Source organism: Malaclemys terrapin, chromosome 10, assembly GCF_027887155.1.
Source record: "Malaclemys terrapin pileata isolate rMalTer1 chromosome 10, rMalTer1.hap1, whole genome shotgun sequence".
In the NCBI taxonomy this organism is placed as follows: domain Eukaryota; kingdom Metazoa; phylum Chordata; order Testudines; family Emydidae; genus Malaclemys; species Malaclemys terrapin.
Window position 1 is genome coordinate 6,097,597 of NC_071514.1, and position 25,946 is coordinate 6,123,542.

The following is a 25,946-nucleotide window of genomic DNA, read 5'->3' on the forward strand; positions in this document are numbered from 1 at the left end:
AGGCAAGACCAACCCTGCTTACAGGTGGAGGGTGGATGCGATCAGAGCTTAATCTGGTGCTACATATTTGGACAAAACATACTGCAGAGACAGGAACTACCACCAAGGGCTTGTAATGGGTAAGAACTCACCTCAGTAGTAGCAAAGCAAGCAGCGTTGGCTTTGTTATATTTGAAATGTGCATATCTATCATTTAGTAAGATTTTTCTTTGCAGAGTATTTCATGAAATTTAATTTATAATTCCATTTTGCAGCAATCCATGAGAGGTACAGAATCTAGGGGTTTTTTTCCCTGCAAGGGATTCCTGTGTAAAATTTAATGTTTTTAAATCTTGCCCAGATCGTTACAGTTATCCTACCTTTTTGGCACCAATAATGCAGCAAGCACAAGGCAATTTTGGAGTCACCCTCCATGCTAAGAGGGGCCAAGTGGGGAGACAAGCTGGGCAGGCTTCAGTGAGAATTTCTGCACTTTGGTGGGTTTCATTTTTTTGTGGCATCAGCAAGGAAAGGATATGTTTTACATAAGGGATGTTAAGCAACTTAGAAGGCTTATGTCAACCTGACGTTAAGCATTAGCATGGCTATTTCGTGAGGTGAATTATTTGTTGAGCTGGACAGTCACAACATGACAAAAGTTTGAGGGGAAAGTGAAAAGGCTTCCAGTGTTTGCAGTTTGTCATTGTCCATGTAACGAATCAAGTCTTGTAAGAAATATGATGAGACTACTCTAGTGGTCACAACCATTGGCAGAGCCTCCGTGTTATTTCTCATCAGAAACCCTATCAGTCACTGGCTCAGTGCTGACTCAGAAGGGTGAGTGCCACCTGTTGGATCACCAGTAGTACTGCCTGCCACACTGTTTTCCTTGGAAGTCTCCCATCTGTACTGACCAAGCATGAGACTGCTTAGAACAGCGGTCAGCATCCCTAACACTGGCAAAGGTAACACCTTATCCAGTTCTAGTGCTCCAAGAGTAACTTTGGCAGGAAGGAACTGAAAGAATTGAAGAAAGAAAGAGTTGGCAGGGTGTTGCATTTGATCTCCAATACTATTGCTAATTTTCTTGGCTACATGATCATTATTTGAAAGAAAGCTTGCAGAAGCTATTTACAAGTGAAAATGACAAGGCATGGAGTGCAGCTGAGGGCACAAAAATGTCTTGGAGCTGCCAATCTCTGGTGAATGTGTATGTCACTGAAACAGATGACTGTGGGCCTGGATTCAAAACACTTCAAGCGCAGGTGAGATAAATTGAGCAGCATTGTCCCTTCCTTGTCAATTGCTTTAGGTGTACTCCAGATGTACCCTTGGGAAATTCTTCCATTACAATGCACATCCTTAGCTGCATACATAACATGTACCCTGAAAGACAACCTATCATTTTGCCAAGACAAACTCCAGTTCCCAAAAAAATACCCATGACACTATATGGAATAGTCCCCTGTAAATCTTTATTATCATGAATGACTGTATTTTAAATCAATATTTAAAAAAGAATCAAGTTACAGAACGTGCATAAAATACAAAGTAATTTACAAACAGATCCAATAGCATCTTCAGAACTGATACACGAACAGGAGAAATGGATTAAAAAAAAATGACTGACTACAGCAATGCCTTCCGTGTGCCTTACACATCATGAGCACCGCAAGACAGAAAGGTTGGCTAATAAATGCAGCAATTTGTGCATGCCCACATACAGATGTTCCAGGTTGATTGTATCAGTGTCTGAGGAATGTCTCTCCTCCCACCCACGCCGCTCCAATACTTTTTCATAGCTTTTTAAGTACTGTAGGAGTTTAAGTGCCAATAACTCAAACCATTTACTGGACAGTTCGGAGATAAGAGTATTATGCAGTACTTTCAAAAGTCTAGTGACAGAAGGCACAGTTCACAACCTTATCGCTCAGTCTATTGCAACTGCTGACTGACTTGTACTGAAATCAGTCTATTAGACTTTAAACATCATGGAAGTTGGTGACCCCCAGCATTAAGCATTTGCAAATATAAATAAACTATGGGTACATGACACAATCTCCCTCAAGTTTTCTACTCATTTGTGGAAAGGAAGAACTTTCTCATCCTCTGATACTGCCTGTACCATGGAGTGCAATTCCCGGGCAACACAAAGTGCTGCAAGTTCCAATATTAGAGAGAAAAGTGAATCCGTTACTTAACTCATGTTGCTTTGTCTTATTTCAGAAGAGGCACCTTGAATGAGCTCCCACCACTGTCTCCCATTTCAGCCTCCCAGCAGCACTTCCTCCCTCCCATGATGACCTCATTTGCACAGTAATTAGAACTCAAGAGCACCATTGCACATAATGAAGTCTGCAGCTTCGATGCAAAACAAGAATCGTTTTTGCCATAATATTTACTAATAAAAATCCACATACCTTGACCACCTCAAGATGTAACCGAAACATTTAGCTTTACTGTAAAATTGCATTTAAGAGCAATGGGTGTTTCATAAGCAATTTTTGGATGCAAGACCTAACAGCTGAAGTGGAGAAAGATGATCTAGTTTAAATAGCCCAGAGATATTCACTAACATTGACAGTAATGTTTTGGGAAGGTCAGAATTAACATTTCTGAGCTGGATTACAAAATGACATTCTAGTAACCCAACTAGTAGTCATCATGTTGGAAAGTAATCAGAACTTCAAACAATTTATTAAACCAAGACTGGCGAGTCAGAGTTGTGAAAATGCTGCAGCCATTTGGAAGCAATAATGATTTTAACACTAAAATCAAAGTGTTAAGACGTGAAAAAGATCAGAAGGAATAATAAGAGGAAGTAATTGAACACAAAGAAGTAACCACAAGAATTACAAATATATTTAAATCTTGGACCTGGGGAATATACACAGCCTTTTAGGAAAGAAGAAACAATTATATATTCTGACAGCACTGCATCTTTGGTTTGTTTTCAGTGGTTGGTGGGACATGGATGGGAACCACATTGTTGCTTGGAGACATATCATTTTCACGTCTGTCTGACATTTGCTTTTGAGAAACAATACGATAGATCTCTGCAAAACGAGAACAGAAACCAGTTACTATGCACATATTTTCAATCACAGCAACACCAATAAGTTACTCAAGTTTAGCATCTTCTGGACTTCATATATAAACCAGCAAAGTTTGTCAATACTTGGAAACAAAATGAGACGCACAGCTGTGTAGGTTACATCATCTAGGTATCTTCACAATCAGTTCAACTGTACCACCACATTTCCACTATCCTGTGACCAAGGCTCATTTGCTTTTTACAGGACTACTTATAGCTCCCTTGTATTGTTTCTTCCCTTGAAGAGAGCTATTTTGCAGCCAGAACTTGCAAGCAAGAGGATTAGGCTATGGGAGACTGAAATGCCCATGCTAGTTTTTAAGAGCTGTATATGGCTCCTGATGATCGTAAGGCTGTGGATACGTCTGCAGATGCTAGCATGGCTGAATGGAGCTGGTGGCTGCTACATTCCCACCTTTTGGAGAGGGCTCAGAGAGGCAGTTGCTCCTCTGCTCCAAAAGACCCTCAGGCCTATCTTATGTCTGATGTATTTGCTGTTGGGAGAAGTCTTAGATTGTAAAAAAATTATTTAGAGGTGTCCAGAGTATGGGACAGGCCTTGTTTAGGTTTAGATCCAGGACACACAACCTGGGGAGAGTTACAGAAAGTACCCCATGTCTGAACAGCAAAGCTCTGACTTTAAATCTACAGACAAAATTTGGACTCCAAAGTGAAAGAAAATAAAGCTTGAAATGGAAAACTCAGCTCATTCTTGTTCCATTCCTAGTGCCTCAGAGGTGCAGCACATACTTGGATTTGAAGCCTCACCTCAAAATGTCCTGCAGTTAGTGAGTGCAAAGCAGACCCTGGGCATTAAGCATTTCTGCAGCTGTAGTGAGTGCATCTCAAATGCTCAAAGAGAAAGAAAGGACAGTATAACCGCGCTGGCTTTAGCAAGGAAACTTACTACTTGCCTCAAAATGGAGGAGTAAATGAGAGAATCTCTTGCAAATTCTTATTCAAAACTACAGTCCCTTTCCAAGCTTTTCTTAGGTAAGTGGACAAGTTTTTTGAGATCAGGCCAAAGCTACCCTGATTTCAAACTAGAACGAAGTATGCCAATTGGTACTGCCTCACCCTCTGCTACAGCCAGGGGAACTGTTCTTCTGGGGAGGGGGTGAAAATAAATGAACTCCTCCACCCAGCAGTTTGCTGCTCCACAATACGCAGTACACCAAGAGTTCCGAGGGCTGGAGCACGAGACATTTGCACTTTACTCTTTCTTCTAGGGCAGAACGAGGAAAAAGCATAGCTCAGCAAATATCCCTCGCTGCACAAAAAGCTGCGATCGGAGTTCTCTTGGAGTGTCCCAGTCAGTTATCGGTACAATAACAATTGCCTGACTGGCACCTTATTTAACCCCAAACCAAGAAATATTTCCTCCACTAGAGAGTAGCATTTGTTCAGAATGTGAGCAATAAACTGCTTAGAAGTGAACAGCCGGACATTTCAACACAAGCAAATTGAGCAAACGTGCAGATAAGTCTAACATTTGCTGCTAAGGGCTGAATACACACAGCTCTGTGTCTGCTTCTGTAGCTAATAGGAAGTGTGCTAGAAAGAGGTCTTCCAGCAAATGGGACCGGGATAAAGGTGCAGGGAAAGGGCAGCGTTTTGAACAAGTTGTGAACAAAATTAAACCCCAGCAAGTGCAGTCACCCAGGGACCGAACAGGCAAGTCAGACCTGAAGTTCTCCTGCAGGACAGGCAGCACAAGTGCATACAGCATCTGAATGCTGAGTAGCAGGGTAAACGGACAAAATCACATGAGCCCAGCGTACAAGGCTTGTTGATAATACAAAGAAAATACCACTATCTGCCAGTGGCACCTTCGTTCAGAGAAGGGCAGCAAGTTGGGGATTCAGAACCACCACATCCCACCTCTCATTAAATACAAGAGGAAGAACCTGTTAGGATGATCTCAGTTTGACACAGTTGACTACACACGTGAATTGCTGATCTAAGCAAACCCAGCAGTTGCCACACTGAAAGGAAGAGGGTTTCTGGTTTCAGAATTACTACAGTTTTCAGTCAGGTCTTTCCAAAGCAGCCTGAAATAGCATTAATGGTCTCTTGTGCATAGGAGCAAATTCAGGTTGTAAATGGGGTGAACTTCAATGAAACACACACATTCCTCTAACAGGTCTCCAGCACTTAAGTCCCCAGGATTGCGGAGATAGCAATTCTAAGGGCCCACGCTCTGAGTTTATGCATCATATAAAGTCTGTTCTACAAGCCAAAAACCCACACACATCACCTTCCATGGAACACTTGAAAATTCTTCTTTAGATAACACATGCAACTCATCATGTATCAGGGCATTTCACCCTGAAGTACTGCTGGGTGGGGTGGAATCGGAGCTCCTCAGGCATCAAGATCTTCAGGCCAAGTTTTACCATCACACGGCTCCTACTGACGTCAGTAGAGTTTCCTGTGCATGTCCAAGGGCAGAATCTGACCTATTACTATTTAAGAACAAGTGAATGCTGCTGCCTTTACAGTTACAACTCACCAGCAGCACTTCACCAGTGGATAACCTCTGCCGACACCAGGCTTGAAAACAGTATTTTCATGAAGAAGCATTACTGAGCACACACTCCAGTGCATTAGCACTAACAGTCCTGTAACATCAGACATCACACCCGTCCTGTTCCACAGCTGCCAGCAAAGATTTGCAACTTACAAAAGAGAGGCTTCTGTTTTCACATCCCCATATCCTACAGGCTTCAAGCTCCCTCACCACCACTACCCAAGAATTGGATGGCATTTCACAGACTCATGCACTGTTGATTCCTCCTTTGGGTGCTGAAATTTACCCTGGTCTGACATGGGATATCTATAGCCTGCCTGCCGCACGGCATCATCCTGTGGCAGCAGCAGCAGAGGCTCTGAGGCCTGCACGAAGATTATCAACATATCCAGGCCTATGCTATACAACTAGCCAGTCCCTAAGGATTGCACGCTAATGAAGACATGCAGGAGGAGAGAGATTACTAGTTCACACTCCATTCAGTAACAAAATCCAAGTCCCTATCAAGTGCTCGGTCAGTAGCACGGGTCGCTGTAATTGGCAATCTCTGCTCAGAAAAGGCCTTGCACTGCAACAGGGCTGGGAAAGTGACATGGCTCTAGGAGGAACCTTGCACAGGGCCTGCTTAGGTCACTGCAATGTTGCCCTCATTCTTAGGCGCACCAAGCTCTTTAACGGGAAAATCCCCAGGTTGTCGTCATTGGTGGGAACCCCCCATAGAGGTAACATTACAAATCACTAGGTGAGAAGGCAGCCCCAGAGGAAGGGCAGAGCAGCAAGAAAGAGGCTGATGGGGGCGGGGGAGGGCAGAAGAGGAGGAGACAGCACGTCACACACTTGAGACCGGATTCCCATTTACACTAAGGCCACTGTCCCTTGCTCTGGCCATGCAGAGGATTTGACAGTGGCTGTAGTTATAACAAATACTCACTGTAAGGCCCCCGTGCATTGCCAGAGCAGTGTGCAGCGCTGCCCGTGGGAATCGGGCCCTGGAGGGCTAAATGTTGCCGTGTTAACAAGGCCATTTGGATCATCTGCAAGGACAGACATTGCCCGATTTGATAACAGTCCAGAACCTGTACTCCTAAGCAGCTGAACCCTGCACCAAGCTGGGCGCTCACTGGGTCTGAGCTTCTACTCCAGCTCCACCTTGTCACGAGCAGCCAGGCTACGAAAGGGCATTCTGCCCCTCTCCACCTGCAATCGGGGTGGAGTACGTGCACAAGCATAAGCTGCCATAACACCAGCGGACCCATCCTTCCCATACCCACGAACCCTAACATTTAAAGCTGCTTTTAAAAAGAAAAAGGAAAGGCCGTGAATGACACTGTTCTTAGCGGGTGCTGGAGAACCCTGAAGTTGGCCTCGCTGGTCCTACACATTGCAGAGAAATGGCTCTAGCTATAACTAACACCAGTTCAGCTGACGTGCAGTGAGCAGCGTTGGGAGCCCTACTACAGGCTGGCTGCCAGTGCTTTGAAACACCATGTCAGACCGGCTCTGTGCAGGGTTGCATAAGCAACTAGATGTGGAAAACAGCAGCCATCGCCTGTTTACAATGCGGTTCCAGCCCTGCCAACGCTGGGGGACGTGACGGAGCAGTCAGTCTCTACTTCTGTGTGTCACACTGGTTATTAGCCTGTCGGGTTTTAGGTTTATTATGGCTCCGATCTGATTTGCTTTGTAGAAGAATAAGAAATGCTTCACCCTCAACACCCTAGTCGTAGAGGTGTCAGGGACATAACTCTTTGCCAAGAGTAAATTGTGCAGAGCAAGTAGGGACTGGGTAGCACCAACCAATTTGAATTTCACACTTGAAGTAACCCCCCATAATCATTAGTAGGTTTTGGCTGGAAAGAGCCAGCTATGACAAGTGTTATCAAGAAGTTTACCGGGAGAACATTCATCCTTCACACGCCAGCTGAAGTGCGGATGGAGGCAACCTGCTGCTAATATATTTACTTCATTTTATCTCCCTGACACAGGAGCTCAACTAGAACAAGCCACATGCTCTCTAATCAGTAGAAGTGTTTCCTCAAACACGATCCAACTCCCCCTGAACAGGAACACCATCTGCATGCCCGACAATTCTTTATCTAAAATACTGTCACCACAACACACAGGGAACATCTACATTTGTTGAGCAGCAACCAAACCTTCCAGAAGCCAGTGAGGGCAGGATTTGATTCACTTATTCTCCGATTACAAAATGCACCTCGTGAAGGAAAATTAAGCATGGAAATAGAACATCCACTAATTATAATCCAAAACAACTTCTGGAATAAAAGATGCTGATAAGGGCATGTAAGACAAGGTAGTATAGGCTGCTTTGAGAACAGCCTTCATTCATCTAGCTATTCCCCAAGAGGTACATTGCTTCCCCATGGCATTAGCAGAATATTAGTCTGATTGTGTAGCTAAGACAGCAGCCTGGTGCAAACAACAAACGCCTTTATGGAACAGTACGGTGCAGCAATAAACTAGGGGCAATTTATACAGAATTTGACAGCTTCGGAAGAAACCAACTTACACAGCATTCTATCTGCTGGATTTCCAGATTTCTGTTTCCTTTACACTGCCAGAGCTGAACTAATAAGCTAAAATACTAACACCTGTGCCAAGGGTCTTTACCCCTACCAGTCAAGATGGGGCAGGCAGTGTAGCTGAAGAGAAGCTATTCAGTTTGAAGTGTAGAACACATCCATAAATACACACTGCACACTCTGACATACATTCTGATCACATGCTGAAATGTACATGACCCTGAGAGATGGCGAAGGTATTTGGTTGCTGGGACTTGGTGGAGGGCAGTTAGAGAGACTGCTTCTCCCAAAACACTTGTGCAAAATTGGCATGCCTCAGGCTGAACCTTGCAGACTGCCTGAAATGAAAATGAATGGAATTCCAACAAGCTTGCTAGCACCTGTCTAATGCTGTCTACCTATTACACGTCAACCACTCCCCTGCCCCACACCCAGAAATAGCATCGATAGATACTCAGCAGAGAGATATGCAGGTTAATAATGCTCCTTGTGTTGTCCAGTTTTATGAAGTTTACTCTTTCAGCCTTAATTTTAGTATTCATAGCAATCACCACGGACTGATCTGAAGTTTTTAAAAAAGGAGCCACAAACAGTGATTAGAGCAGAAACTGGGAATCAGGACTCCTGCATGCTAATCCCAGCTCTACATGGACCTGAGCAAGTCAATTAACCTCCTTGGGCCTCCGATCACCTGTCTGTAAAATGGGTACACTTATGTACTATACAGGGATGCTGAGGGATTTGGGGTTTAAAAAAGCATTTCAGGAGCCTCCAAGAAACATTAAAAATGTAATTTCAATTGCAGTAATAATTAAGTCTTCTATTAAACAGGAAATTCATGAAGAGGAGAATCTGTCTCAAACATGTAGCATTCTTAAAAAATCCTGACACTTTGGGTACTTCCCTAGTTTAACAAATACCTGGCTGTTCTTGGCAAAACATGCAAATTACCTAGGAGTCAGCAAGGACTGCTTCATTGTTCCTACAACAGATGTAAACTCAGACAAGATCAATTGCTATAAGTAATTGTCCTGCCTCAAAGTGATCTCCAAGGTAATTCATGAATATTGAATGATTGGTGCAAGTTATCTCCTCTTACATTTTCACATTCTAATATAGCTGCTGACAGTCTGGTCCTCTTCAGTGCATTTTAAAGACACAAAGTATTAAATTCTCTGGCCTATACATGGGCATTTTCCAGGTAAGAACACATTCAAACAGACTAGTGCCTGCTACCACAGGAATGGACCATGGGCGGGTGCTGAACAGTACAGAGACAGGTATAATTTAGAAGTAGGACTGCACTCCTACCAGGGCAGGGCAGCCAGCCAGGCACAGGATAGATGCAAAGGTATATGGGCTAGACCGGTGGTTCTCAAAGTTCTGTACTGGTGACCCCTTTCACATAGCAAGCCTCTGAGTGCGACCCCCCCCCTTCATAAATTAAAACCACTTGTTTATATATTTAACACCATTATGCATGCCAGAGACAAAGCAGGGTTTGGGGTGGAGACTGATAGCTTGTGACCCCCCCCCATGCAATAACCTCATGACCCCCTGGGGGGTCCCCACCCATTTAAGAACCCCTGGGCTAGACTCACTGCTGAATACAGTTGCAGGGGCACCACAGAAGAGCTGGTTGCAGCTCTCTGATGCTGTGGTTGGTTCTACTCCAGTCCTGGTCTGGTGTAGATTCTAGCAGTTTAGAGGGCCCTCTGGGCTGTTCTAATTTGCACTGGCTGGCTATAGCCAGTAAGGAGCAATCAACTAGGGAACTGTAGGAATTCGACATGCTGCAGGCAGACATGGCTTCTCTTGCCCTACTATGTCATGGACTGCAGGAGGTGGGGTTCAAGCTGGCTATGCCTGCTGGGAACTCCAGATGTGGCCAGTTTCCAGCCACTATGTACTGCTTGTGCAGAGTAGAGGACATCTAATGTACTTGCATGGCCCCAGCACCGTACTATCTGAGTGCCTCACAATCTTTAAGGTATTTATCCTCACAACCCTCATGGGAGGTAGGGTAGTGCTGCTCTCTCCGTTGTTTACAGATAGGGAGTTGTGGCGCAGAGAGGTTAAGCGACTTGCCCAAGATCACACAGGAAGTCTGTGACAGAGCAGCAAATTGAACCCCGATCTCCCAAGTCCTAGGCTAGTGCTGTAACCAGCAGGCTAGAGAATCTGGCCCGTGGTCTCTAAATCTAGGGGAAATTGCATGTTTAAATGGCAAAGTTGCACACAATCTGCAGTTCCTCCCCTGAGCAGCGCACACACAGACCGCACAAAGCATTACAAGGCTCACCTGTCAGAATAGTCTGGAAAGCAGCTTCCACATTCGTAGAGTCTAAAGCAGATGTCTCAATAAATGACAAGCCATTCTTTTCTGTGTGGGCAGAGAGAGATCGTAAATTACAGTGCAGGCATCGCACAAGTGATTCCAATCAAGCAGTCCTCCTGTGCCAGAGACTGGATTTATTGCAGTTCATGTTGAAAACCTTGTGTACCGATATAAGTGTAGTTACAAACAAATGTTCTCTCTTCTAAAGGGGACAAGGAGAACAGTGCTGTAATGGGGGTAGTCTGTCCCCATAAGGACAGTAGAGCCTAGGGGGTCAGCCAAGCCTTGTTCTGTAGCATGGCCCTGCTGAGAGGTTTGGGGAGTTCTGAGGTACTCAAGGGATTAAGAAAATGGCAGAGGCAGCTATGGGGGGAGAATACTGGGGGTCATGGGGAGAATACTTTGTGTTTGTGGGAAATGTGTGCTACTGTTCCTTTAAGGGTCCAGAGCCAGGAGCCTTGTAAAGAGGGCGGGGCAAGGCTCCTTGCTCTTCCAACCAACCAGGACTAGCTCTGGGAAAGAGGGCTGTATATATTCTGCCTCTTCTCTGAAAGCAGTGAGCCACCACCAGGAGAAAGTTACTGCCCAGGAAGCTCTCCAAACCCAGGGAGAAAAGCACTCAGGTAAGAAGGGCCAGCTGGGGAGGAGCTAGTTAGAGGCCACAGCTGTCCTGAATTAATGAGCACAGCCCTCCTTGTTGGGCTGTGGGCTTCTGTACCAAGGAGGAGGCTGGGGGACCCCTGCACCTAAAGGGAAGCTCTCTTTATTAAACTAAATAAATTAGACCCTAAAAGTAGGGGAATATTGTTTAAAGACTCTGGATGAAGGTGGTTTATTTCTGAACTCCAGAAGAGGTAGCTGAGGGAACCAGGCCTGCAGGGCCTCCCCATACCATGAGGGGACACTAGGATGGCCACCTGCCATGAATGCCCAGTGCCAGTAACAACACACTCACATGCTGCATGTTTTAGGCACCAGTCTACCCCAGTATGTGCTAGTGAGACTTTATAGCAGTGGTTCTCAACCAGGGGTATGTGTACCGCTGGGGGACTTAGATGTCTTCCAAGGGGTACATCAACTCATCTAGATATTTGCCTAGCTTTACAACAGGCTACATAAAAAGCACTAGCGAAGTCCGTACAAACTAACATTTCAGAAACCATGATTTGTTCATATTGCTCTGTATACTCCACACTGAAAAGTAAGTACAATATTGATATTCCAATTGATTTTTTTTTTATAATTATATGGTAGAAAATGAGTCAGCACTTTTCAGTAATAGTGAACTGAGACGCTTTTGTTTTTTGTCTGATTTTGTAAGTTTAAGTGGGGTGAAACTTGGGTTTACACAACAAATCAGACTCTTGAAAGGGCTGCAGCAGTCTGGAAAGGTTGAGAAACGCTGCTTTATAGTACTTCCACACAGTGGGGGGGAAGGGGGGCTTCTAGGGTTATTCCTCAGCTAGTGCCATATCTCCGCCCTGCCACAGCAACTCTATGATTTAACTTCTTGAACGAGGTAGTGCTGCTTCTGCAGGGGTAAGGTTAGGTGTTGTTCCAGTGTCCTGTAAAGGAGAGCTTGGTATCCAAACTTTACCCCTCTCCCCCCAAGCTATTCTAGAACCTCACTTCAGTGTCACCAGAGCACGGAGGTGTGAGTCGCCTCAGGCAAGGAGTGATCACTCAGAGTGCAGGAAGTGAAGGAGTCTGTTTTAGTTCTTTTAAGTTTGACTTCCATGTTGTGGTTTCTTCCATTCTCTCAACCTCAAGTTTGGATGTTAAGTGTTACATGAAAGAGGGAAACCCTCCTGCAAGCATCTCAAAGCTGTCCCCTGTGTCAGAGGGGAATGATCCTCAGGGATTTTGAGTCCAAAAATGCAGTTTCTGGTGTCATCCTACTTGCATGCAAACATCCTCACTTAGCCTGTGAGGCAAGCTGCGTGCAAGCACCTGCATAAATCAGTGACTAACTGTTATTAATGCAGGGAACCCAAATCCATGTTCCAGTACAAAAGAAACTTGGCCTGAAACTTGTTATTTATGAAGGTGACAATGACTGACCCAGGCAGGTGACCCCAGAATTTAATTGCACATTACTGACATGATCACTATGGTCCCTTCTGGCCTTAAAGTCAATGAGTCTGAGAGACAAAGCTCTCATTTGATGAAAAGGCCTTACCAGTTGAGTTTGATACCTGCTGGGGGTGCTCAAAACCAAGTTGAACAGTCTTATGTCTTAGCCTCTGAGTTGGTAAGACAACTCCCACCTGTTCATGCTCTCTGTATGTGTGTATATATAATATATATATATCATCTCCTCAATATATGTTCCATTCTATATGCATCCGAAGAAGTGGGCTGTAGCCCACGAAAGCTTGTGCTCTAATAAATGTGTTAGTCTCTAAGGTGCCACAAGTACTCGTTCTTTTTGCGGATACAGACTAACACTGAAACCAGTCTCATGTCTGTATATTTGCTGCCTTCACTGCTGTGTCTACAGTCGTAAACGCTAAATAACGCATGGGCGGTGGGTATCATAGGCTGGGGGAGGCTGTGCACCCCCCAAACAGCCAGGCGTGGCCCTGCCCCTACCCTATCCTGCTTCCTGCTCAGCAGTGCGCACCCTCCTGACACCAGGGCTGGGGACGCTAGCCTGAGGTGGAGGCCGGCAGCTGTGTGTGGGGGGAGCGGAAGGGGAGGGGCCTTGGGCAGAAGGGGCAGGGCTGGGGGCTAGCCTCACCCAGCTGGCAGGTCACGTGCCACCGATGAAATAAAGGTGGGTCGGAGGGATTGGCAGTGCTACTACCCAAGAGACTTAGGGTCTTAGCATCCCTGAGAGTGTTGGAGCTCAAGAACGCATGAAACTCTGCACCTGGGTTTAAATGGATATTGTCACAGCCCAAATGCCTGTGGCTGATCCAAGGAATGGCATCAGGATTGGTGCCACTAGGCTGCTTGCCGAGAGCAAAGCGCTGATGTCTATGGGGAAGTGTGTTAACAGTGGGCTGAGAGGGCAAGTAACAACTCACTCCTTTGTTCTTTAAAAGCCTGTCTGGATTTCCAATCCCCAGAGAGGGGTTACCATCAACAAACTACATTTAATCCACTAACCTGCAAAAGCTCTGGCCTCATCCGTAGGGACTGCACGCAGGTGACGCAAATCACTCTTATTACCCACCAGCATAATGACAATGTTACTGTCAGCGTGGTCTCTCAGTTCTTTCAACCATCGCTCCACGTTTTCATAGGTAAGGTGCTTGGCAATATCATAAACCAACAAAGCCCCAACAGCCCCACGGTAGTACCTGTGGGCAGACATGTATTCTTGAATCATCAACGAACAATATGATTCGAACAGTCTTCCTCTGTGCCGTAACAGAAGGTGAACCAAATCTCACTGACTGTGCTATTTGACAATCCATTCTTAGAATAAGCAGACCCAATTCCATTTTGTTGTCATTTACCTTACACTTTAAGCCAGACAGTTATTCCAATTAGCTAAGGCTGCTGCATGGGGACTAGTGGTGTCCACTACAGCATTATTAGAGTTTCTGCTTTTACAATAAAAATGATAAAACCTCAAAGTCCAAAAAACTTAAAGGGTTATAAATAGTTTGTAGTTAGCTGGGTCTCCAAGCTCTTTACACAGTGGCAGGGCCGAATTAATGCAGGGGCTGCAGCTAAGGGGGGCCCCGCAGGCCCGATGCAGCCTGTTGCTTCTTTTCATCCGGCCCACAGCAAGTCTCCATGCCATGGGTCGGACACTGGTCCCCAAGCCTTGGCGCTGGGCCCAGAGCTGCGAGTGCTGGCTCGCTGATGTGGCCTTGCAGCCCCTAGGCAAGGGGCCTTCAGGGAATGTCTGTGCACTGCCCCCAGCTGCGGGGGCAGCACCTGTGGGCACGGGCAGCTTGCACCTTGCAGATCAGCCTGGCCCCTCTGCCTAGGGGCAGACATGCCAGCCACTTCAGGGAGCAGAGCACCATGGAGCTAGGGCAGGCAGGGATCCTGCCTTAGCCCTGCTGTGCCACCAGCCAGGTGCCGCTCGAGGTAAGCGCCTCCTGACCGAAGCCTGCACCCCCTCCCACACCCTAATCCCCTCCCTCAGCCCACTCCAAACCCCAGGGCCCCCCCAAAAATTTAATAGCCCGGGGCCCACAGGAGAGTTAATTTGGCCCTGCACAGTGGGTAAGTAATATTGCCACTTACAGATGGGCAGAGAAGCAGACAAGTAAGATGCCTTAGTCAGGGACTGGCTAAAGAACCTGGGGTTTGGTTTGGTTTAAGACTGCTACTCCAGACTTCCATCCATATATTAGCGACATCTGATGTACTTTATAAGATCCCAAATATCCCATTTCCTCTCACCAATATTAAAATAGCCCCATACACTCAGTGTATCTGAAGGGGGCCTAAATTAATCCAATTCAGAATTTAATAGAAATATATAACACTGAAGACAATTTTTACTCCTGAAACCCAGTAAGTTTGCCTACAAAAATACCATGCTTTTACCAGTCTCCGGTTTAACCACTTTACAGGGAGATGTTTTCAAGCATTCATTACGGCACAAAGGATTCTGAGTTCTAATTTCTCTCAGATTCAGGAGAAAACTGAAACCAAACACTAGTTCCAGTAAAAATATACACTGTGCTTATCACTTACGCTGATGTTATAGCTCGGTATCGTTCCTGTCCTGCTGTGTCCCATATCTGAGCCTTTATTGTCTTGCCATCAACTTGAATGCTTCTTGTTGCAAATTCCACTCCAATAGTGCTTTTGCTTTCCAAGTTAAACTCATTGCGAGTGAATCGAGAAAGGAGGTTACTCTTGCCCACACCAGAGTCTCCAATAAGTACAACTAAAGACAAGACAAAAAAAGTGTCACCAGAATTGCACATCATCCGCAAATATACTCCGAGCAATTGTTATAATTAGCTTTATTCACAGAAACATTTACTTTACACAATGAGATGTGGGCAAAAGAAGGCAGCAAAGCCAAGCCAGCTGTCTTAACTGCTCAAATATTCTCCACGCCTCCAAACAAGTGGAGATACCAAATCCAACACCATTTGAACAGGGTCTTTTTACCATTATTTAATTCAAATCTTAGTCTCCCACAGTGCAGTAAAATACTCCATAGTTATCTAGCTACTTATTATGGTAATGAGCCATATCTGAGCACCTCAGAAGGGCCAACAACTTGAATTTCACATCAAGGCAATCCTTGGAGTAAAGTCAGCTGGAATTTGCCAGTTGTGTTTCTGTAACCAGAGTCCGTGGGCTCTCAACTAGATCTCCTTTGTGTCTTTTGGCAGGAAACCACGAGCTTCCCCAAGGGGAAAGTCAGGGATTCCTAATACCAGGGGAATTCCTGGGATGCAAAAAACCAACATGGTCAATCAGCTTTGTCACCTTCTTGAGCCTGGTAGGGTGCAAGCAAAGCCACAACCCAACACATTCAGCAGTCCTCTGCTGGTAGAATTTGCTTTAGGATGCTGCTTTCCAGTGTAAAAATTAGAGCAGTCCATCATACCAGAGCCGTTTTGGCCTTTGCCCAGCTCCAGAATGAGTGGAGCAGAAAGATATTAGAGCCCCCACCATTTCGCCTGCCGATTAAATCCAGCTCATCCAGACCCAGGAACCTGCCCCCTTAGGGCTACACCATGAGCCTCACCCCAGCTATGGTTTGGGGATTCAGCTATGGATACATTTGCAGAAGAAAGGAGACTGACAGCAGGTCCAAAATCCAATTCCTGGAGCAAGTGATGATCTTGTGAGGGTTATTTGGAGCAGGCTGTGCGGCTGAGGTTAAAGACACAGCTTTGGGTATAACCTAAGGGCTCACAACAGCGTGGAGGTGACCCATTCAAACTCTAGCCATGCCATTCCTTTGATTCACAGCAACAATGGACCAGCCGGATGATCCTACGCCCAGACAGCGATAAAACACTGCACTGATAACAGGGAAAACAAACAGGATAAATAAGGGTCTAGAGAAGGAAGGCAGATAACCTGCCAGCTGGGAGTGAGTCAACGCCAGCAACAGCAAAGGAGAGCCCACAATTGCATGGCAAGTGATTTTGCTGGGCAGCTTTTGTTTTTAAAGTCTGCAATATTTGCTCCTAGCACCTCCGAGTTAGCATTAAAAATGGAGGTATTCCAGCACAAAGTACGTTGAGGATGCCTTCTGAAAGAGTCACACTCTTTCAAGGTATAAGAAGAGTGGAATGGTGAAATTAAACACGGCTCAAGTATTAAAAACCAAACCCGGGCTGAGTTCTACGTCTGCAGAGAGACCTGCTGCAGCTTAACACGGCAGCTTTCCCAGTTACTGTCCACTGCTTCTGAGGCTTCTGGGCCTAATTTAAAAAAATTCAAAAAGCAACACTGGTAAGAGGAATTTTCCTTTATTATAAAGGCCATCGTACCAGTGACGCATCTTCTGAACTCCCCCCCCCCCCCCCCCCCGCCACAAAAGGGAACACATACAGTAGCATCAAGAACGGCCTTAGAGGGAGTACTTCATGAAAACATCTCTCTGGCTTCCTCTGCCAGCTGACTCAGCAAGAAGTTAGCCATGCTGCAGAAGTCGTACGCAGCACAAAGTCTCGGTTAACCATTTGTTTAGAGATTGGGTAATTTTAGGCTTGTGACATCCACATTTGATACAGACAGAATCTGGCTTTTAGTCAAGAATGACAGCTCAATGTTGTCAAATTTCAGTTGTCCTCCCATAGCTGATTTTGCTAACACAGGAGATGCAGGATTGGAACAACCCAGGTGCAAGGGACAAGTCTATTTAATTTACTCCTGGGGGAATTCTGCTCCACTGTGCACATGCAGAATTCGCAGATTTCTTTGCTTTCCTGCAGAAAAGTCTTTCTGACCCAGAAGCAAAGGGAAGCCACCCGAGTGGTCACGTGCCCCCCCTCACAGCAGCGTGGGCAAGTGGTTGCGGGTGCCCAGAGCAGCCAGCTGAGAGGTAAATCACTGTGGGGAGGCTGGGGATGCCCTGACTGGTGCCCCCCACCCTCATGCATGGAGGTCAGACCCCCACCCTCCATGCATCCAGACCCCCAGCTGAGCCTCACCCCATGCACCCAGAACTCCCACACCGAGCCCTACCCAGGGCTGGGGATGTGGTGGCTCCTACCCTGCCACCGGGCTCAGCAGCTATTCCCAGCTGGGCTGGGGGAGGAACACACTTCCACTTGGAGTTGGTCAGACCCCCCCCCCCCCCACTCCACTTCCTGACCCATTGCTCCTTAGCTGCAGGGGGGAGGAGTCACTATATGGGGGCCTGTCCACCCATCTGGATGCCCCGATACCCAGATCCCCCACCCCACTGCATCCAGATCCCCACCCCTCTGCACCCAGACCCCCTTGGATCTGGACCCCCACCCCTCTGCACCTGGACTCCCCCAACACCCAGACCCCTCTGCCCCCGCTGAGGCCTAACCAACTGCACCCGGAACCCTCCCAACAAGTCCTTGTGCATCCAGATCCCCACTGAACCACCCACACCCAGATTGCCCCACACAAAACCCTCTCACTCCACACCTGGTTCCCCCCCCACACACACACACACACTAAGCCCTTCCACACCTGGATCCTGCTGGGTTGAGCCTGCCTGCCCACACCCAGTGTGCTTGACAGGGATGCACAGAATTCCCTCAGGAGTATTAATTGCATCAGTGTCACCTGACAATTTACCATAGGGTTTTCCTTTTGTTGGCAAAACTCAGTAACCAACAGGACAATGCAATTTTTGGAATAAACATGGGAATCTCAAGTAGCAGTAGAGAGGTTTTCACCTCTGCTTTTGGCACTGATGCAACCGCTGCTGGAATACTGCACCCCGTTCCAGTCCCCACAAATTTGAGAAGGACGTTATAAATTGGAGAGGGGTCAGAAGGGCCATGAGAATTATTAGAAACTAAAAGGTATGTTGAGAGACAGAGGGCTCGTCACACTTACATTTTATAGCACTCTAACTTGCTGGCTCAGGGGTGTGAGCGCCAGCGCTCAGAGCTGTCCTCTCGTGGAGGTGGATTACCAGAAGCGCATGACCACACTCGCACTTCCCGCGACAGCGCTTTGAAGTTCCTAGTGTAGACGGAGCCTCAGAGCTTAATCTATTTAGCTTAACGAGGTTAAGGGGGTGATTTATTAGTCTACAAGTACCTACATGGGTAACAGATAATTAATCTAGCAGAGAAAGGTATAACATGATCCAATGACTGGAAGTTGAAGCTAGACAAATTCGGACTGGAAATAAGGTGTACATTTTTAATGGTAAAAGTAACGAACCAGTGGAACACTTTAGTAAAGTCATGGTGGCGTCCCCATCGCTGACCATTCTAACATCAAGATTAGACTTTTTCCTAGATCTGCTCTAGGAATTATTTTGGGGAAGTTCTATGGCCTTTGTTATACAGGAGATCAGACTAAACAATCACAATGGTCCCCCTTCTGGCTTTGAAATCTATTAATCTATTCTGACAAGCTTAGGCCAAGTTTTACAATGTCAGAAATTGCATACCTGTAGAAGTTATTGGGAGAGGGAACCCTTCAAAGTCCTTTTTTACCAAGTTCTATCGCCTATAATCAATCTCCTAGCAGCCAGTTGTTACGCTAGGGATTGAAGAGTTTTCTTGTTTAGGTAGATTTCTACTTTCCCCAAGTTCCCTGTCCCCAGCAGGTTGTGTAGTATGACCCTGCAGCATGGATATCAGCTAGTTTAGCTATCCCTGCTCCCACCATCACCAATGTTTTTGCTATTTTTCCTGAGTATTAAACATGAAAACCTTCAGTCATTCCACAAAACTTGCCGTGGTTCTCTCTCAGCTAGCCCGAGTCCCATGCTGTTGCGGACATGAGTGAACAGTTACTGTGCCAAATTTCAAAAGGAGCTACAGTGATCCAATTAAGTGAAGAAAATATCAGACACTCTTCCCCCATCTCTGTATTTTCTCCACTTAATTGGGCCATTGTAGCTCCCCTTGTACATGGCAGGGGGACTTTGCACAACATCAGCAGACAACTGGGCTCTAAGCCTGACAGAGGCAAAGCAAAGGCAAGATTTTTATTATTCTTTAAAAACTACTAAGAAGCTGTTCATAGCTAACACACACACATACTGAAAACTAAATTTGGTAACACTTTAAAATAATCTCTGCGTCCCTCCACACATACCCACTTCGATTCTGGCATTTTGATACCATCCAATATTCTTGTGAATCCTTAAAAATTAACATTTTCAATCCTTCAGAAGCTTGATCCCATGCCTTCAGATAGAAACACACTGTACTAGCTCCAAAAGTGACAACAGCTACTAAAATTCTAGTCAAAACTGAAGTGTGGGAGAAAAACAAGGATGATCAAAGTGTAATTCAAAGGTCCTAACCATCAGGGCTTGAAAGTAATTATGTATGCAACTTTGGGGTTTCCAGTGGGTTTTATGGCATTTGTTTCAAGGCCTACGGACTTGTCTACACTTAGAGTGCTATAAAATGTAACTTGCTGGCTCAGGGGTGTGAAAAATCACCCCCCTGCGTGCAGCAAGTCTGAGCGCTTTAAAGTGCTCATGTAGACAGGCTCCAAGTGCTGGAAGCGTGCTGCAGGTGGATTACCAGGAGCGCTAGAGAGCTCTCTCACAATTCAAAACGCTGCCGCAGGAGCGTTCCCACGGCAGCACTTTGAAGTTTCCAGTGTAGACATACCCTACATTTGCCACACAATGGGCATTAGCAGTCACTGATCTAGGATGTAAGCCAGTAAGTCCCATACTTTGGAGCAGTCTATAGCTGCACATGGCAATCGGGATCGGAGAAGTATCAAGGTAGGGAGAGCAGATGGGAGAAAAGGTATATTTAAAAAAAAAAAAAAAGCTACAAGACGACTCGGGCTTACAGAGCATTAAGGCTGGGCATCTGTACCAGCCACAGCCTTCACAGCTGCAGAATGAGGCCCAGAGTGCTTCCAAAACCCAGCTTCCCAAGAGCCACTTTCTTACCGAACAGTTCAGCTCATTACTCTTCGCTAGCAAACAAACTGAACACAGTATTTTTAAAAGGCGCCTCGGCAAGTGTTTTCCCAGTTTTCAATTGAGACACTTCATTTTTAGTCACCTTGACTGATTGCAAAACATTTCTCCTTTGAGTTCACTCTCCCCTGCCAGGTTGCTGTATCTGATTGTTACTTGTGAATGAAGGTAAAAAATATGGCTATTTGTTTTTAATCCTCAGTATGACCAAATCTCTATGAAAGCAGAATCCAAGTGAACAGATCTTTGGGGCTATTTATAGTTAACCACTGTGCAACAGGGAAAATATTATACTTTTGTTAAATCATACTGAAATCTACTGTAATAGCAACTGAACTATTGATCACCTAAATCTATTTACAGTTTAGGAGACTGCTTTCTTGTGAGTGGCAATTAAACAAAATCAAACCAGGCTTAAAACTCTTGCCATAGTCCTTTAAACATTTGACACCACCAAAGCTAGCATGTCCACCATCTAGAACAGTGGTTCCCAAACTTGTTCCACCACACGGGTCAAGGGTTGTGCTGGCCGCCACTTCCAGCAGCTCCCATTGGCCTGGAGCAGCAAACCGCGGCCACTGGGAGCCGCGATTGGCCAAACCTGTGGATGCAGCAGGTAAACAAACCAACCGGGCCCTCCAGGGGCTTTCCCTGCACAAGCGGCGTCCCAAGTTTGGGAACCACTGATCTAGAAGATCAAACAAATTAATGAAAGATTCCAATTTCTAATACCGAGCTTCCATCCTATTAAAAGGTAGTCCTTATGTGACTTACTTTTAGCTAGTGCAATTAGTGTTAGCATGACACTAAGCACTTGTACAACCCTTTACAATAATAATTCAGCTAAATGTTAGTAGTTTTACTGTTGCCACTGCCATAGCAAGTCCCATATTTTGGTGAACAAAATGAAATGCCTTTAATTGTAGTTTGTTTGGTTGGTTTTTTTGGTTATTAGATTCTCTAGAGTTCTGTACAAGTCTAAAACGTATATAAATTCAGCATCTTAGGCTGCATGAAAACCAAACTATTAAGATGAAAACCCATGTTTAGCTTTTGCCTTAAAGCTTAAAAGCAACCATTTTCTCAAGTGTTTCAACTAGCTAGTGAAATTATATTCTCAGACTCCAGTTTAAACCTTAATGGTGAACCTATAACTACAAATTTGCATTGTCTAATGTATCACTGATAAACATTGGGGTGGAATACAACAGCTAACCTCATCATCATAAAGTTTAGGACACATTTACAAGCATTGAAGGGTTACTTCTGAAAACACTTGGATTTATTATTTATGCTTTTGTTCCCACCACAGACAGCTGTATCCAATAACAAACCTTTCCTATATTTTGTGATTTTATATCCCTTATACACGTGAGGAACTCTAAGAGTCTGCAAAGTTACTATACTATCCTTCAAATCTCTCCTTAAAACCCACTTATGCTGTGATGACCAAAAAAACCTCTCTAGAATGGCTAGGCAGTTGTTAAGCAGTGATAACAGTGAGAGGATAAACATAATGTGTTAATCTTGTGCCCTCCCCCTTTGTCAACCAATTGTCTCATCTTATACTAACACTGGAGGACTCTGGGTTAAGGGACAGTCTGTTCTATGTATCTGTAGTGCATAACGCAACCCAGCTGGAGCCTCTAGGTAATACCATAATACAAATGAATAAATACAAATCTTGTTCTCCACATTCATCATGAGATTTGCTATATCACAAGAAAATGCCTTCACTTGTAATGGAGAGAGAGGCCCCAATAGGGTTTGCTAGCATTCTAAATAGCAGTGGCTTTCAGGCGACAGGTTTTTCCATGAACAGAGCAAGTATGAGACAGTAATGAGAGGTCTGAAACCCAGACCAACAGGTTTGTGCAGCTTTAGCAGACCTTCTTTGATTTAGCAATCAAGTTGGAGAAAAATGAGCAAGATGCAATAACTCCTCCTCCTGTCAAGCATATCTACCAGTCAGCTGATTGTCAGTGCAGTCAGGCCCAAATTCAGAAATGGGGAAGCGAGTTTGCTAGCTCACTGAGCTGTAGCTCAACGAAACATCCAGCCAGTTGGACAACTTTTATTTCCATAAATACAGAACCATCATTTTGGTTGGACTAGTACCTACGAACGGTTTTTATAGAACTGAAAGATCAGGATGAGCATGAAAGAGTTTCACAGAAGGTGTAATTGACAATGTGCAGCAAAGTCATCTTAAGATTCCTATAACATATCCAATACATAAACTCACAGTGGGCAACAGTTTGCACTGTCTACTCTAAGGAGTGATATGCTGCTTAGATAACAGCCTGGTTCTACAACATGGGTATAAAAATATTGATAAATTCCTATCTAATCCTAAATCGGGTCATAAGAGGGCAGTGGCTGTCACAAGGACTTTTTTTTTTTTCTAAAATAAGAGTAAAAAAAATAAATTAAGTGACTGAAGCTCGTAGATCTCATCTGCTTTCTGCAGTGCAGCCTCAGAGTACTCTGGCCATTGCTGTCTTTCAAGCAGTCCAAAGATAGGAACCTTAAGGGCAACACATTGGAGTGGGACAGCCAGAAATAACAAAACCCGACTTTTTGTAAGTCCCACTGAACCATGCTAAAGTCTTGAACAACAGAGTCAGGAGACAGCTAAGTTGCAACAGCTCTCCTGACTTAGTTGTCACTGTAGTGCAGGTTGGCCCATACCCTAGGCGCCAGCATTATCAACACAGATTTGGAGATAAGGTTGTCAGTCTCTGACTCTATAGAACTAATACTGTAGGTCCTGTACAAACAGGGGAGGAGGAGTAAGAGCAGGAATAGAAGATATCACCCCTGTTACTTTAAGGTAGGTTGAAGATTGAACTCAATCTCCTCATCCATAAAACCTCCCTTATGCTCACTTTATTTTCTTGCATTTTTCCTTCTTCTGAAGATAAACATGTGTAACATTTGGATTAGAGAAGTAATCAGTTTATATAAATTTAAACTAATGTTGCATTTTTCCATACAAAAGACATCCTTTAATATGTCTAATTTATACAATTTTTGTAGTGCTTGTGATTTAGGATGGTGGTTTAATAATTCAGTGTAAACAGTAGTGTAACCAAGACAGGATGTGCTTAAATTAATGACCACCAAGATAGTTTTTCTACACTGCAAAAGGGACATGGATTGTAACCTTGCCAGGTAACAATTGCTGTTGTAACCAGATTCCCTGACTTGGTTTTAGTTGTAATATATATTTACCCTGACAGATGTTGTACTTAAGGAAAAGTATGATAAAAAAATGCTTTCCAAATGGAAGAACATACAGAAAAGTTTATTTAAGTTATTGCAATTAAATATAGGGAGAGAAAATCGTTGCATTTTCCCTTTTGAGGTCCATCCTTACTGCTATGACAGTAACATTTCAGAGCTCCTTTGCTATTACAAGGTACAAACTAATATTTTAAATCCAGTGTTCAATACATGCAGATTTCCACTCTAGTATTACAGCATGTGGTTACCTCTGAAATATTTTCAAAATAGGCAATTTAAGTGTTTGCTTTAAAGTTAGGAAATACTCAATGTCACCATTTCACTGTGCTTTTGCAGCATGTCTTACTTATGAAGATTTCCAACAACTGCCGTTTCATTTTGTCAGAAAGATAAAGGTTAAATGGACCATTTGCTACATTCTGATGCATTTTTAACAAAACTCAGTTGAACCAAAATGAGAAGAATCTGCCTAGACCCTGGAAAACAAGGAATTTCTGCCTTTATCTTCCGGGAGCTTTATGAAGTGACAAGACAGGAAGTGAGGTCAGTGGGTGAGAGATAATGGTTACAGTAACCACTGGAGCACAACTCCAGCACAGTATGAGGCAAGTAATGCAATATTTACTACTGCATGAAACTAATTGTGCTTATGATGCCAACGTCAACCCCCGAAAAGGGATAATTTGCCTTAACAATACTGTTCAACCTGTAAACTGTAATAGGAAGTGACTTCTACTTTCCCTCTGTGCAACCACTAGTTATTTTATTCAGCACATTGACTGCTCTCTTAGTTCAGGAGCAGAGCAGCACTGCACAAAGATCACAGCCCAGGATGACTGTTTCACATTAAAACTGCTCCAAGATTTAGTTTTATTTGGTCACTTTTGAGTGGGCTTGTCCAAAGCGACAGCCATCCCCTACAAGGCTAGTATAGCAATACTCACACCTCCGTATTTAAAACCAACACTCTAGAAGTGCAGAAAATCTGAAAGGGTTTCTGGAGTTCTCTTTGGTGATCATCATTCAGCCTTCTTTGGGCACGAATAAGAACCTGACAACACAAGGCTCCCTCCAAAACAGATGGCAGGTCTCCATCTTATAGTCGGACTATAATTAGAAACTGAAATGTAAATGTTAAATCACGTGTTACCCTATCAAACCAAGAATAAGCATCTCGGCCAACCCATTTCCTCGGCCCCACAACGGAAAACCAAGCTTGAGGTTTACTCAACCCCCAGGGAGAAATCAAAGACACTGACGTTGCTTTGTGATGATGACGGAAAGGGTTTACAAAAACAAGTTTCTTTTAATAGTGAAGCAACCTCCGGACTACACTTCACGGCCTCCCCTCAGTCAAAGGCTGGGGCGCACCAACCAGGACCACCAAGCTGTGGCCCGGGACAAGACTTGGCGGGGGGACGGCTAGGCGAGGGGTCCGATTCCCCCCGGGGCATTGAGATGCCAATGCAGGGACCTGGCCCAGAGCCGGGAGCATCTCGCAGCGGCACAAGGCTGGCCCGGGCGAGGGGGCTGCTCCCCCCAACCCACCCACGCCTTGGGGAGGAGAGGCAGGCCCAGAAGGGACGTTCCGGCGGGGAGGCTCCGGGCTGAGCTGTCCCTGCTGCGGACGGTGCTGAGCGCTGCCCGGCCTGGAGGCGACCCCGACCCCCCCCAGGGCAGCGCCCCCCGCGCAGCCCGGCCCCGGCGGGGTGTGGCAGAGCGGGCGGCCGGCCCGCCCGCGTACCTTTGAAGAGATAGTCGTACTCGTCGTCGCGGGTGCCCATGGTGCGCGGAGCCAGAGAGCGGGAGCCGCCGCAGGACTGAGGAGCCGAACCCGGGGCCCCTCCTTACGGCCGCTGCGGCACTTCCGCTCTCGGCGCCCCGCCCCACCGGAGAACTGCTTCCGGGGTCACCGCGCCCAGGGAGGAGAGCCGGGGGGGGCAGCCCTTCCGGGGTCACCGCGCTGACTCCGCCCACCGGCGGGGCGGGGCCGGTCTGCCACCGCCGTCGCCTCCCGCGCTGTACGGACGGCCCCTCACGCCGTGATTCCGACGCGGCCCGACAGCGCTGTCCCGCGCCGCGCCTCACGGGGCGATGCGGTGCCCGTGCCTGGGAGCGCCCGACCGGGCCCGCCCCTGGGCGTGGCGATAGGCTGTGGCACCCGGACTCCC

At 45.7% G+C, this 25,946-nt stretch overlaps 1 protein-coding gene across 1 annotated transcript; it reads right to left on the reverse strand.

The window, feature by feature from the left end:
- Positions 1 to 1,432: 1,432 nt before the first annotated feature.
- On the reverse strand, positions 1,433 to 25,662 carry RAB11A (RAB11A, member RAS oncogene family). The gene is made up of 5 exons (XM_054041766.1): positions 25,520 to 25,662; positions 15,147 to 15,342; positions 13,596 to 13,789; positions 10,449 to 10,529; positions 1,433 to 3,035 (listed from the first exon to the last, which is right to left on the reverse strand). Exons 1-5 carry the CDS (start codon positions 25,557 to 25,559, stop codon positions 2,896 to 2,898), a joined length of 651 nt encoding a protein of 216 aa, XP_053897741.1. The 5' UTR covers positions 25,560 to 25,662; the 3' UTR covers positions 1,433 to 2,895.
- Positions 25,663 to 25,946: the final 284 nt, after the last annotated feature.

What these genes read in the sequence shown, in the direction of transcription:
- RAB11A (XM_054041766.1), bottom strand. Translation starts at nt 25,559, where the DNA reads ATGGGCACCCGCGACGACGAGTACGACTATCTCTTCAAAG. An exon ending in GTACGACTATCTCTTCAAAG is followed by an intron (nt 15,343 to 25,519) that starts GTACGCGGGCGG and finishes TCTTGTCTTTAG; the next exon opens with TTGTACTTATTGGAGACTCT. An exon ending in TGAGGCCAGAGCTTTTGCAG is followed by an intron (nt 10,530 to 13,595) that starts GTTAGTGGATTA and finishes CTGCCCACACAG; the next exon opens with AAAAGAATGGCTTGTCATTT.